Genomic DNA, 14,138 nt, shown 5'->3' with positions numbered 1-14,138 from the left:
CACAACTCTAGGTGGGAGGTCACTTATTACATTTTATTTCTCCTTTTAACTATTGTAGTCTGAATGTCTTTCATGTCATAAACATCACCATTCATTTGCATATTCACTAACGTTTCCCTCTGTAGCATTGAACTAAGGCTACGACTCGTAATGGTCAAGCGAAGCGTTCTGTTTAGAGTTACAAAAACAACAATGTGTCCCACATTGTTGTTTTTGTGTACAATGTGGGACACAAGGCTGTGCTATGAGGGTTATTTATTATTATCTATGTTATGTTCATGTGTGTCGTTAGTCTGTTTACTTTCACACTAACTGCATCAACCTATGACTGTTACTATTATTATGACCTTTTTATCTGTCTGTCTGTCTGTCTGTCTGTCTGTCTCTCTCTCGCTCTCTCTATCTATCTATCTATCTATCTATCTATCTATCTATCTATCTATCTATCTATCTATCTATCTATCACAGTGCCATCTAGTGGAAAACAAGTTCAGGAAATGTCATCCTACTCTGTGCGTGTGTGTGTGTGTGTGTGTGCGCGCGATCTAACGGTCCAATCAGAGCTCAGTGATTATGTCAGTGATGACGTCGTCGCGTCAGAGCGGCGGGTGTCGTTTTACATTCGGGGTAACGGCGCAGTCAGAGAGTCCACAGTCTCAGGACCATTCCTTGTGTCTTCGTCATGTCTTCAACCGTGTCCACGACCGTGGGGGACATGGTGGTCGTCACCCACGTCCTCCCTGCTAACACTAACGTTAACGCTGGTGAGAACACACAGACGTTAGTGGGAGTCCAGAAATTCATCAAGGGACAACCACTGGCGCTGGGGGTAAGAGAAAGCACAGAATACACCTTTAATTTCCTCCAAGAAACGCGTGTGTGTGTGTTTTCGGACAAAAACCCAGAAAAGATAGTCCGGTTCTGTCTTGGTCAGTCTAAGTTCTTTCACTTAAACACAGAGTAAAAATGGCGTTCTTTTGATTGCGTCATTGAAATTACGGCGTAAACATTTAATAAGTAGTTGTATAACGAGTAAAAAAAGTGTATAATTATAGTAATAATAATAATAATACTGAAGTTTACTGTTTACGACAGGTCAGTGAACGCATCACAGACTGTTAATGAGACTCGTTAGTGCTGCTGATAACTCACAGGCTGTTGCGTGTGTGCGCGTGTGACGTCAAATGTTTACGACTTTCTTGTAATATTACGACTTTTTTCTTGTAATATTACGACTTTCTTCTTGTAATTTTACGACTTTCTTCTTATAATATGACGATTTTCTTCTTGTATTATTACGACTTTTTTCTTGTAATATTATAACTTTTTTTCTTGTAATTTTACGACTTTCTTCTTGTAATTTTAAGACTTTTTCTTGTCATTTTACGACTTTCTACTTATAATTTTATGACTTTTTTCTTGTCATTTTACGACTTTCTACTTATAATTTTATGACTTTTTTCTTGTCATTTTACGACTTTTGTCTTGTAATATTCAGAAAAAAGTCCCAGTAGTCTGAGATAAAGATGTAATTGTTAAATGTGTGTCACCTTCTCTGTCTGCAGACGGTTCAGATCATCATCGGCCTGATGATTTTCCTGTTTGGGATCGCGATGACACCTCGTGCAGACACACTTGGAGTTGTCAGCGGCATCTTCGTCTGGGGAGCTGCGTTTGTGAGTCATGTTGCTGTTTTCATTGTAACGTCCAGAGGGAAAAGCAGTGTTTTTACTTCTTGACAACATGCAGGAGATCGTAGACTGGTGTTAAGTAAGATCATTTTCAGGTAGTGTTATAATTACACTGATTTATTTACAGTAGAATATGTTTCATGAGTTAATACTGGGCGGCAGTTAGACTTGGCTGACCCTGAAAAAAAAGACAATAAAAAATATCTTTTCACAGTTTATACATTTCTTATTCCCTCTTCCCTGAACACCAGCTTTATTGTCTGCTTATTCCATGTGGTTAATCTTTCATATATTTATGCATACAGTTGTGTTTGTCATGCTTTGTCTGACCTTTCACACCTTTGAACATTCACAAGAGAAAACTATTCTTACACGATTACTCTTCTGGAAGAATCTGGAGATTACCGTCTGTCTCCTCATTTTTCATCTTGAAGCAAAAATTTAAAAAAAAAGTCCTTATTGTTTATTTGGCCTTCATATTATAAAGGACATTATCAACTGTCAATATGTCAGTAGTGGGAATGAAGCACACCGTTCTCCACAAACAACAATCTATTTATCCACCTTTTAAAAGTTAAGGCTTCCTTATTATTCAAAGGAAAACATTTTATCTCCGTTTTGACATTTTCTTCAGGTTGGTCATGCGCCCCACATCTTTCAACTTTTAATAATTTAATAATTGCATCTGTCACCTCCTCCATTGTAATTTCAGCTGTTAGCATTTCATGCGTCACAGCTCCTCTTATTTTAGAAATGCTATGAATCGTTTGCTGTTTTCTTGGCCCTATTTCATAATAATTCTGTCCAAAAACATATTTCTTCCGTCAAAATGTCGATTATTTTTGTTGAATTCTTTGTCAGTAATTTGGTCGTTTGTATTCTGAAAGTTTCTTTTCTAATTCTCTTAAATATTCAGTGCATTTCTTGTAAGCCTACGACGTCGTAAGAACACGTTCTGGTCTCCGGTTTCTGGGTTTCTGGACTCCGGTTTCTGGGTTTCTGGACTCCGGTTTCTGGTCCCCTGTCTCCGGGTTTCTGGTCTCCTGTCCCCGGGTTTCTGGTCTCCTGTCTCTGGGTTTCTGGTCTCCTGTCTCCGGTTTCTGGTCTCCTGTCTCCAGACTTCTGGTCTCTGGTTTCTGGTCTCCTGTCTCCGGATTTCTGGTCTCCTGTCTCCGGATTTCTGGTCTCCTGTCTCTGGGTTTCTGGTCTCCTGTCTCCAGTTTCTGGTCTCCAGTTTCTGGTCTCCTGTCTCCGGGTTTCTGGTCTCCTGTCTCTGGGTTTCTGGTCTCCTGTCTCCGGGTTTCTGGTCTCCTGTCTCTGGGTTTCTGGTCTCCTGTCTCCAGTTTCTGGTCTCCAGTTTCTGGTCTCCTGTCTCCGGGTTTCTGGTCTCCTGTCTCCGTGTTTCTGGTCTCCTGTCTCCGGGTTTCTGGTCTCCTGTCTCCGGGTTTCTGGTCTCCTGTCTCTGGGTTTCTGGTCTCCTGTCTCCCGGTTTCTGTCTCCGGGTTTCTGTTGTACACTCTGGCCGCTGGGTTTCAGCTCTCAGCTAAGCGGCTAACCAATACTTTTACTGTGCCGATGTATCTGAATTGGATAATCTTAATTTATTGCACTTTTAGTTAAAGGGTGATGTATTTAATGTATTATTGTTTTAGTTCAAGGGTTATTTATTTTATTTTAAAGACCGTATTTGTTTTATATTGTTTTATTTAAAGTATTATTATTTAAAGTATTATTATTTAACAAATCTTCATTTAAACTTTGCTGTTTTATATTATGTTGTGTCTACTTTGTACCATTTGTGTTGCTATGAATATTTAAAAAACAAACCCGGAGAAACTCAGTACTTGTACTCTTGAGTACTTGAGTCTTTTCACTGCACACTTTTTTACTCTTACTCGAGTCATTATTTTCATGAGTACTTTTACTCCTACTTAACGTAACAGTACTTTTACATGAGTAAATTTTTTGGCTACTCTACCCACCTCTGGCGGGGCCACAGGAGCTGCTGGTCCTCTGCTGCCTCGTGTGGTCACTTTGTGTCACTGAGGTCAATCTGAACAATGGATTTCGAACAGTGAAGAGACAAAATAAGATGATTGAACTTAGTGATGGAGGCAGCTGTGTGTGTGTGTGTGTGTGTGTGTGATGTTAAAATCACAGATTTTCTCTGTGGACTTTGGTGCAGGAGAGTGAGTGGCGAGTTTCCTGATGTAACTGCATGTCATGTTTGTGTGTTTCAGTACATCACTGCTGGATCTCTGACAGTGGCTGCTGCCAGACGACCGAGCCGCTGCCTGGTGAGTATGAATATGTCTCTTCTGTCCGTGCGTGGAGACGTTTGATGATCAGGTGAGAGTTTGACTGTGTGGCGGTGTCTCGTCTCTCTGCTGCTCACAGGTGAACTGCACCCTGGCGTTCAGTGTCGTCGCAGCGGTCGCCACCAGCTTCGGCATCATCCTCTTCACTCTGGATGCGACTGGACTTCTCATGTACTGCAGATACGACTTGGTCTTCGAGTGCGGCCTCTACAGGGTATTCAAACACAAGTCACACACAATGGCTGGTACACGTGAAGCTGATATTTAGCTAAATGTCCCCTTCAGGGTTCTCATGGGTCCTTGAAGTTTGTGAGATTGAAAAGAAGGCCCTTGAAAGTTTTTGAAAATGGCCCTAAACGGACAGTAAAGACGTTAAGTTGATATTTAGGTGAATGTCTCCATGTTTGTTACGATGCCAAACAAACATGGAGACATCATTACTCGCGGTGTTGTGGACACTGTGTGGACACTGTCCACAGCAGAACAATGAGCGAGTAAAGTTAAAGGAGACATATTATACCCTATTTCCCCAAGTTAAAATAGTTCCCTGGTGTCCTAATGAACATGTCAGTGACATGCTTTGGTCAAAATACCATAAGGATGAAGCACCATAGCAGTTCAATAACCCTGCTAAACCCGCCCCTTTCAGAACGCTCGGTTTTGTGCCTGGTCCCTTTATATGCAAATGAGACACCGGCAAACACACACCCACTTCTTCCAGGGGGTTTCTGATTTGTCCCATTTACTGCACTCACTCGCTCAGCTCCTGTTCCCTCCGCTCCATTCCTCTCCCCCTCCCTCCACTAGTTCTCTGACAATATCAACATGGCAGCGTGTGCGGAAAACAGCGAGAGTGCTGTCACAGGAAGAGACGTCTGGATCAAGCCGAACACTGCCGAACTGTAAATCTGTTGAAAACACTTAGTGACAGCACCGCTGATCGCCAGCGGCGAGCAGCATAAACTGCTGCTGTATGTGACTGTATCAGACTGAGTCTGTGCTCCGGTCATGGAGGACGTACTGAACAAATATTTTTAATTAGGACGTGTCAGAATGGTCAGTTATGAGCTCTATTTGACCTTTTCTTAAAAATGTGTGTGTTTGTTCGTCGTAGAAATACAGTCGCTGACTAACACACGAACACGCGTTTGCTGACTTTATCCGGCACATTAGCTTCATATATAAAATCCTCTGAGGCTGGAAGTTTGTGTAAAACACTGTGCTCCACTGTGCAGCCACCAACAGCACACTTGTCCCTCTGCGTTGACATAATACCGCTCTTCCTCCCTCGCCTGCACTCTCGCAGGGACAAGGTGGAGCTAAGGTGGAGCTCTCCAAGTAAACTTACAGGTGGGCGGTAACATTTGCGGTGAAATGCGCATGCTGCCGTCATAAGCGCAGGGAATTCAACATCGAGTGTTTTATCGCCTATACTTACACTAAGGGGGACCACGAAAACATGACTGAGTATTCTTTTTCCACAGGCGACTGGAAGGGCCTCCAGAGTCCCAAATATAAGTATTAAAATGATTAAAAATTTGATTTTGCATAATATGTCGCCTTTAAGAAAGAGAGAAAATCTCTGTCTCACCAAAGACAAAAGACACAGACTGACTTTGACCAAGATCCCAAGGACAATCACTTGACCATCTTAAGTTGCATCAGCACATTCAGTCCTTGGATTTTATGGAACTGGTCCTGGAATGTCCTTGAAAAGTGCTTGAATTTGATGTCAACCAAAGTGTGGGAGTCCTGAAATCAATACTTGTCCTGTTGTTAGTGTCTCTCACCGTCCTGTTGTTAGTGTCTCTCACTGTCCTGTTGTTAGTGTCTCACTGTCCTGTTGTTAGCGTCTCTCCCTGTCCTGTTGTTTGTGTCTCTTGTCCTGTTGTTAGTGTCTCACTGTCCTGTTGTTAGTGTCTCTCACTGTCCTGTTGTTAGTGTCTCACCGTCCTGTTGTTAGCGTCTCTCCCTGTCCTGTTGTTTGTGTCTCTCGTCCTGTTGTTAGTGTCTCACTGTCCTGTTGTTAGTGTCTCTCACTGTCCTGTTTGTTGTAAGTGTCTCTCGTCCTGTTGTTAGTGTCTCTTGTCCTGTTGTAAGCGTCTCTCACTGTCCTGTTGTTAGTGTCTCTTGTCCTGTTGTAAGCGTCTCTCACTGTCCTGTTGTTAGAGTCTCTTGTCCTGTTGTTTGTGTCTCTCATCCTGTTGTTAGTGTCTCACCGTCCTGTTGTTAGTGTCTCACACTCCTGCTGTTGTGTCTCTCCAGAGTCGGGTGATGGGCTTCTCAGGAGTCCTGGCCGTCTTCAGCCTGTTGGAGTTGATCGTCTCAGCCACCGTCGCAGGTTACGCCTGCAGCGCCACGTGTAACTGCGGTGGCGAGGTGAGTCGACCGGTGACGCGTCAGCAGCTCAGTAGAAAATACAAATTTTGTTTTATTGTCGTTGAAGTGAAATCCACATATTTTGATTGTAGAATGATCACGTATTATTGTAAACCGCAGATCTGAGACAGAAGCTCAGGACACTTTCCCTGACTCGGCGACCAGAGATATAATCTCTCCACCTCGTCCTCGGTCTGTCCTCAGGTCTCCTCCCTGAGGCAGAGGGAGCATTCGATTATCATTGACTTTTTTGAATATTTGAATTATATTCGACTCCCCAAATTCGTTCCAACTGCCCTAAATTACACCCATCGTTTTCCTGTCGCTCCGCCCCGATCCTACCAAACATACGTCCTGTACTGAACCAAACTGAACTGCTCCACACGGCGGAGGACATTTAGTTTAAGTGAGGACATTTTGTCCCCCTGACCGTCTTGGGTAAAGTAAATCCCACTTTATCTGTGAACGATGACACTTTGGTTTTTAGTTTAATTTGCACATAGAAATAAAAGAACAGAGGAACAAACACCAACACCAGGTTTAGGATCATCTTTTATGTTCATTTAATTATCATTAATAAAACAAAACAAACTCTGTGTGTGTGTCTTCCAGACACCATCAATCATTGTTGTACCTGCAGAATCTTTGGCCACTGGACAAACTGCTGCTCCCTACACTGAAGAGGTCAGAGGTCAAATATCATGTGTCACATGTTGTCTGTCCCTTTACCTCCAGTAGAAGATTGTAACCTGTGTGTGTGTGTGTGTGTGTGTGTGTGTGTGCAGATGCAGAACATGAAAGGAGACGTGAGCGCCATGACTCCTCCTCCAGCGTACAGCGCTGTGGTCAGCTGAAGACGGTGACCTGGCGTCACGATGACTAACTGATGCTTCACATGATCTAAGTAATGTTTCCCTGTTACTAACAAACTCAGCACGTTAGCATTAAGCTGTCCTTCAATCACAATCATCCACTGTTTTCTTTGCGTATTTAGTGTGACTTCAGATTCCTTCAATGTAAATATGTGTCTTTGCTTCTCTATGACAATAAACTGAAATCACAAAGACATTTGTGGACGTCAGCATTATTGTTTTTTTTTCATTTAGCAAACAACAAAACAACATTTTTTCCCCCCGACAATGTGAGATTTTATGAACCAAAATAATTAACGGATGAATTGAAATAATCAGATTTTTGATCAGATTTTTAAATCGATCGGCTGATAAACAACAACCCCCAAAAAGACTGAATTCCACGATGAGCCGGTTAGTCGTGGCAGCAGCAGTAAGTATTTAACGAGTGAACTGCATCTGCAGAATAAAACCAAATGTACGAGGTTCCCTGAATGCATCCTGTGCAGAGGTTTAACTCTTCTGTGAGGTGTGATGTGATCGTCTCATTACCGTAACTCTGTGAGACTGCTTGTCATATCAAGAAAATTCTACAACTATGGAAACTATGGGCTGGCGATCTGTTCAGGGTGTGACTCCGCCTTTCGCCCTATGTCAGCTGGGATTAAGACAGCGCCCCCTGTGACCCTCATGTGGAGGATAAATTGGATGGATACCAGAAAGCCGAGAAACAGAGTGCTGCTCTCATATACTTGTCATTACGGTAGAACCTTCTGCGACGTCATGTTCTCAGGACTGTGATTCCTAGACGGTTGAATTAGAACGTTATCTTGGAAAAAGGAGCAGAACATTTTTTAATTCTACAGCCAGAAAATCGAAATAAATCCTCATGAAGGTCACGAGAGGGTTAAATTACTTAACTGCATATCATGACATGATCTGGAGCACGGCTACTTCCATGTCCTTAACCCCCCCCACGTGTCTAATTTGACATGATCAAAAATGTCCGTAGGGTGCAAACTGTCCCATCAGCTGACAAATCGGTCGCCCTCCGTTACTGGAACCTGTGACCACGCGCAGACCGGCGGTGCCTCGTCTAACTGCCGCCTCTGAGCATCAGGTACACGGCAGAGACGGTGATGGCTGCGGCAGTGTACGCAAACACAGCACTGAAAACCGTGTTTGTCCTCATCTGTTCTCCCAGCGTCCTCTGCGTCTCCTCCAAGCGCCTCACCGCCGCCACCTCAGACTCCTCCCACTGTTCCACTCTCTCTGGTCCCACTGAGTGCAGCTCACCAGCAGGAGGCGTCGCGTCCAACAGCCTCTTCACCGCTGATAATTTCCCCTCGACTCGGCCCAGTCCCTGCTCCAGTTGTCCCAGTTGCGGCGGGAGAGACTCCAGGAGGGTGTGGGTCTTCTGACTGGACGTATGAAGGTCTTTGAAGGCCGAGAGAGGCACAGCAGCCGAGTGTGAGGCGGGATCGACCACAGGCCTCGCCACGGAGGCCTCACCCAGCGCCACCCTGAGGCTGTTGATAATCGTCTGCAGCTCGTCCTGCTGGGACCGGTGGTTCCCGGCCTGGACTCTGAGAGCTTCCTGCAGACTCTCTGGACCCTTCTGAGCCTCCAGCAGAAGAGTCTTCAGCTCCTGGCAAGGAATAAAGTCAAGAGTAGCATTAAAGCACAGTGGTGTCCTGGTGAGGGAGCGCAGAGAACAAGTGAGGGAGCGCAGAGAACAAGTGAGGGAGCAAAGAACAAGTGAGGGAGCAAAGAACAAGTGACTGAGCGCAGAGAACAAGTGAGGGAGCGCAACAAACAAGTGAGGGAGCAAAGAACAAGTGAGAGAGCGCAGAGAACAAGTGAGGGAGCAAAGAACAAGTGACCGAGCGCAGAGAACAAGTGAGGGAGCACAGAGAACAAGTGAGGGAGCGCAAAGAACAAGTGAGGGAGCAAAAAACAAGTGAAAAAGCGCAGAGAACAAGTGAGGGAGTGCAAAGAACAAGTGAGGGAGCGCAGAGAACAATTGAGGAAGTAAAGAACAAGTGAGGGAGCACAAAGAACAAGTGAGGGAGCGCAGAGAACAAGTGAGGGAGGGCAGAGAACAAGTGAGGGAGCGCAGAGAACAAGTGAGGGAGCAAAGAACAAGTAAGTGAGCGCAGAGAACAAGTGAGGGAGCGCAAAGAACAAGTGAGGGATCAAAGAACAAGTAAGGGAGCACAGAGAACAAGTGAGGGAGCGCAAAAAACAAGTGAGGGAGCAAAGAACAAGTGAGAAAGCGCAGAGAACAAGTGAGGGAGTGCAAAGAACAATTGAGGGAGCGCAGAGAACAATTGAGGACGTAAAGAACAAGTGAGGGAGCACAAAGAACAAGTGAGGGAGCGCAGAGAACAAGTGAGGGAGGGCAGAGAACAAGTGAGGGAGCGCAGAGAACAAGTGTATTTACAAAAAATAAAATACAATAGTATTAGCAATGCAACATCGAGTCCACTGCCGTGAACCCTCCTCACCTGCAGTCGTACGCGGTTGATATACGTCGAGCCCATGACGCCGATCAGAGCTCCGAGCACCGAGCCGATGACGGACCAGTTCTTGGTTCGCTCCGCTCTCGTCCTCTCCTTCTCGTGGCTCTCTCTGACAGCAGCTGAAAACAGAGCAAACTTCTCCCTCTCCGAACTCTCAGCGTTCTCATACGCTGTCCGGTGACGACGCTCCTCCTGGGGGCAGCAAAGGGCAGCAGAGAGCAGCGGGGGCAGCAGAGAGCAGCAGGTTTACTATCAAATCCAAACTACGAATCTTTTAACTGGACAAACATGATTTCCTTTGTGACTTGTATGAGGTGACTAGGGTCGCAGAATTCCGGGGAATTTTGAAAATTGGTAACTTTCCATGGGAGTGAATGGGAATAAACTGGACATTTTGAAGATTGTGAAGCTAAGTAATATATCGTATATTAATCTTTGGCTAAAACAATTTGATGCAAGTACAGAATATCAATGATAATCTACAGCACACGCAATTTACTGCAGGGCTACTGAGGCTACGGCCACTACATGCACTGTCACAACAAATGATTTTCTAGAAATCTGAACTACTGAAGCCACACGTTTGAGCCCAAAGACTTAATTAAGTCAAGTACGAGGTCGAAAGGATTAGCTTATAAACCACACATGCTACATGTAAGCCACAGAGTCGTAGCCGACGCTAACCTGCAGCAGTTTGTGTTCCAGCGTTGCCAGCTCCAGGTAGTGGGCCTCCTCCCTCGACACCCGGTCCAGCCGGTCTCGAATCTCCTTCAGTCTGACCTGCAGAGTCTCCAGGCCGGCGTGTGCCTCGCGCACCATCCCTCTGGCCACCATGAAGGCTGCCTCAGCCTGGAGGCAAGAACATCTGTCATGTACCGCAGCAGCATAAACAGCTGGAAACAGCTGGCTTTTGTCTGCAATATTCATTCCCAGGTCAAATGTTTTGTTTAAGAACAACTACTCGAACAAAGTGTTACGTAAACAGTAACACATGAGTTCATTTTACAAACATTAGCAGTGACTCAAGGATCCCTGCATCCAACTCCAACTCCTCTAACCTTTGACCTTATCCAAACAATTCTGCCACCACAGCATCGATCTAAAATGGCTCAGCATGAAAGACAGATGACTCACTTTATTTAGTGGATTTCTAAATTGGCTCACTATTTGGCAGTCAGACTGTTGGTGAAATTTGACAGTCAGTCTGTTGTTGGAGTTATAAATTGGCTAACTATTTTGCAGTCAGTCTGTTGGTGGATTTATAAATTGGCTCACTATTTGGCAGTCAAACTGTTGGTGGAATTTGGCAGTCAGTCTGTTGGTGGATTTATAAATTGGCTCACTATTTGGCAGTCAGTCTGTTGGTGCATTTATAAATTGGCTCACTATTTAGCAGTCAGTCTGTTGGTGGATTTATAAATTGGCCCACTATTTGGCAGTCAGTCTGTTGGTGGATTTTGTCAGTCAGTTGGTGGATGTGTGCAACAGCTCATTATCTGGCTGTTTTCAAGAGCACTTCTGTTTAATTTGACACTAAATCAGTCGTAGACGTAGCACTGTTTCATTTTTAAGCGTGGACTTGTTGCTACACTACTGATGTGAGCAATATATATATATATATATATATATATATATATATATACATATATGTATATATGTATATGTATATATACATACACACATATATATATATATATATATATATATATATATATATATGTACACACACACAATAACACTTTGACAAAACATTATTTAAATCAATGTGTATAAAAGTTGCAGTGTTTTTTTTCTCTCAGTCTGCTGACCTCAGTGACCTTGGTCTGAGCCACGCGGACTTCAATGATCCCGACAAACTCCTCGTACCTCTCCCACCAGTAATTTATGGTGGCACTGGCCGCTTGACTTGACCTCCGACCCCATTGCTGCCCCAGCTCACCTGCATGCTGGAGAGAGGCGGCGTTAAAGGTTGGTTCTATTTGAAGTGCTGTTTAGTGAGAAGAGGGACTTTCTGTACCTGTAAGGCAGCCAGGGCGCGCTCCTTCACCACCTCACCTCCACTCTTCCCATCAGGAGGTGCAGGGTCAGCAGGTGGTGCTGGTGGAGAACCAGGCTGATGTGGAGCACTGTAGCTGCGGACTAGAGTAATTCTGCCGTACAGAGATCCAGACAGGGAGTGGCGGGAAAAGCAGCAGGAGCCATGAGTCCAGCGACAGATCTGAGCTCCTCTGTACCTTACACAGAAAATAATAATTATACATATGTTATACATATTATAAATGTATAATTATTAACATATATATTTATATATAAATACATGTACACACACACATATATATGTATATATATATATATATATATATATATATATATACACATATATATGTATATATATATATATATATATATATATGGCCTCAACTATTTTCTTTCTTTCAGCTTCTCCCTCTCCAGAGGCCGCCGCAGCAGATCACATGTTCGTGATCCACATAATTTGATTTGGCAGATGATGGTTTGATGGTTTCAATAATAATAATTATAATAATCATAATTAATTAGGGTTAGTGGTACAAAGTGCTACAAAAAACATCCTTTCTTCAGTTAGACAGATATGATGTATGCAAAACAACTATTTTGTTGTATATAGATTAATCGGTTTGAGTGACAAAAACAAGACATTTGAGAACGTCATTTCCAGAGTTTGACAAAGACTGATTACATTACATTACATGTCATTTAGCAGACGCTTTTATCCAAAGTGACTTACAATAAGTGCATTTAAACATTTGGGTACAAATAAGAAGTAAGAAAGAGCTTCAAGTAAGCCAAACATTTCTCAACATTTTATGAATCAAAGTACTGACCGATTAGTCAGGAAAAGAATTGACAGATTAATCAAATCAGTTATGAAAAATAACGGTGAGTTGCAGCCGCACAATGTAGCCATCACAACAGACTGCCTGCCAAATAGTGAGCCATTCTAAATCAGCCACCAAGAAATTGACTGCCAAATATTGAGCTGTTCTATACTGGCAAATAATAAAAACAAAAACAAAAAATTAACCTAAATAATTTTGGTTTGTGGACAAAACAAGACATTTGAAAAGATCATCATTTTCAGGTTTGACAAGAACTGATCAGTATTTTCTGATATTTCATGGACCAGACAACTATCAATCTATTGAGGAAATAATTGACAGATTAATTGATTATTAAATTTTATTAATATTATTTAGGTTTTTATGTGTCTTTGGTGCAGATGCATTACTCATTGCTTTGTTCTGTTTTTTATACTCTGTGAATTATTTGTCCTTTGTTGGCTGTTTGTCTCTGTCGTGTTGCCCCAAAAATATTCTGGCCTGCAGAAGATTTGCCAGAATTTAAATTGGACCATGGGACTCTGATGGAGGAGTGGCTGGTGTGAATGTACCTCATTGAGAAGGCAGCAGTCACAGGAACAACTTGAAAACTGTCAAAAGATTCACCACAACAGGCACCTGAGAGGACAACAATTTAAAACATCATTTATTTGAATGATTATAATATACTAGAGCTGAACATGTTTCAAATAGAAATAATTTGCAGCACCAGCAGAGTACACAGGCAAAACAATATATAGTAAAAATAATTATTGTCGTTAGAATAGATTTAACGTGAAGTATTTGACATGTAATGTAATTTGATTCACGTTATCATCTGTATCATAAAATACGTGTGTTCCTTTTCCTGTAGCTTTTAGCTCCGCGTTGCTAACAGTTACATTGACCTTTTACACTTGTAAAATCCTAACCTGGGCTACTTTCACACAGACAACAACGCTTTGAAATACACTGACCCGATTTGTTCAAGGCTGTCAAAGCAAAACATTCCACACAAATAATGTTTATTAACGGCGGAACTTAACTAGTAACTAGCATCTCAAATGGAACGAGTTACCCCAACAGCCGGCGAGACTTCGCGTCCAGGCAGGCACATAGTGGTCATACTACTTCCGGTTCAAACCTCACCGGGTCTTCACAGCGCGTATTAGCCGGTGTTGTTGTGCTCGCTATCAGACGTGTGCTTGATTTCTTCTCCAGGGTCTCGTGACTCCGTTTAAACATGTCCGGCAGAGAAGGTAAGACGTTGCCTTATTTGTTTTGTTTTGTTTTGAGTTAAAGATTCACAGCAAATGTACGAGGCTGTTTTTGGGGGGATCGTGTTTTACCGCTGGGATCAGCTAGCTGACAGCTCGCCGCTAGCGGCTAGAAGCGCGAGGCAGAGAAGACGCCTCTGAACATTTCAGCATTAAAATATCAGCTGTTGGTAACATTAGGGCTGCAAATAACGATCATTTTTAGAATCGAATAATCTGTCGATTGTGTTCTCGATTAATCG

At 43.2% G+C, this 14,138-nt stretch overlaps 2 protein-coding genes across 4 annotated transcripts; one reads left to right on the top strand and one right to left on the bottom strand.

The window, feature by feature from the left end:
• The first annotated feature begins 591 nt into the window (after positions 1-591).
• LOC131461531 (membrane-spanning 4-domains subfamily A member 4A-like) lies at positions 592-7,456 on the top strand. The gene is made up of 7 exons (XM_058632847.1): positions 592-829; positions 1,566-1,676; positions 3,932-3,988; positions 4,089-4,223; positions 6,275-6,388; positions 7,001-7,072; positions 7,174-7,456. The coding sequence occupies exons 1-7, from the start codon at positions 683-685 to the stop codon at positions 7,240-7,242; spliced, it is 705 nt and encodes a 234-aa protein (XP_058488830.1). The 5' UTR covers positions 592-682; the 3' UTR covers positions 7,243-7,456.
• ccdc51 (coiled-coil domain containing 51) lies at positions 6,923-13,748 on the bottom strand. 3 transcript variants are annotated; one of them, XM_058632845.1, is made up of 7 exons: positions 13,698-13,748; positions 13,192-13,258; positions 11,779-11,995; positions 11,570-11,707; positions 10,446-10,610; positions 9,747-9,953; positions 6,923-8,887 (listed from the first exon to the last, which is right to left on the bottom strand). In XM_058632845.1, exons 2-7 carry the CDS (start codon positions 13,194-13,196, stop codon positions 8,336-8,338), a joined length of 1,284 nt encoding a protein of 427 aa, XP_058488828.1. In that variant the 5' UTR covers positions 13,197-13,258; positions 13,698-13,748; the 3' UTR covers positions 6,923-8,335. The 3 variants fall into 3 exon arrangements, with proteins under 3 accessions (XP_058488828.1, XP_058488826.1, XP_058488825.1); XM_058632843.1 differs by having other exon boundaries at positions 13,597-13,721; XM_058632842.1 differs by having other exon boundaries at positions 13,666-13,698.
• Between the last annotated feature and the right edge of the window lie 390 nt (positions 13,749-14,138).

Source organism: Solea solea, chromosome 6 (assembly GCF_958295425.1).
Source record: "Solea solea chromosome 6, fSolSol10.1, whole genome shotgun sequence".
NCBI classification, from domain to species: Eukaryota; Metazoa; Chordata; class Actinopteri; order Pleuronectiformes; family Soleidae; genus Solea; species Solea solea.
This window is presented reverse-complemented; position numbering and strand designations above follow the sequence as displayed.

Bases quoted from the DNA above. Each gene is read 5' to 3' on its own strand.
- LOC131461531 (XM_058632847.1), top strand. From the start codon at position 683: ATGTCTTCAACCGTGTCCACGACCGTGGGGGACATGGTGGTCGTCACC. The intron at 1,677-3,931 runs GTGAGTCATGTT...TGTGTGTTTCAG, and splicing joins TCGTCTGGGGAGCTGCGTTT to TACATCACTGCTGGATCTCT. The intron at 3,989-4,088 runs GTGAGTATGAAT...TGCTGCTCACAG, and splicing joins GACGACCGAGCCGCTGCCTG to GTGAACTGCACCCTGGCGTT.
- ccdc51 (XM_058632842.1), bottom strand. The intron at 11,996-13,191 runs GTACATTCACAC...TTTCTGTGTAAG, and splicing joins ACTGCTGCCTTCTCAATGAG to GTACAGAGGAGCTCAGATCT. The intron at 11,708-11,778 runs GTACAGAAAGTC...GCCTCTCTCCAG, and splicing joins GCGCCCTGGCTGCCTTACAG to CATGCAGGTGAGCTGGGGCA.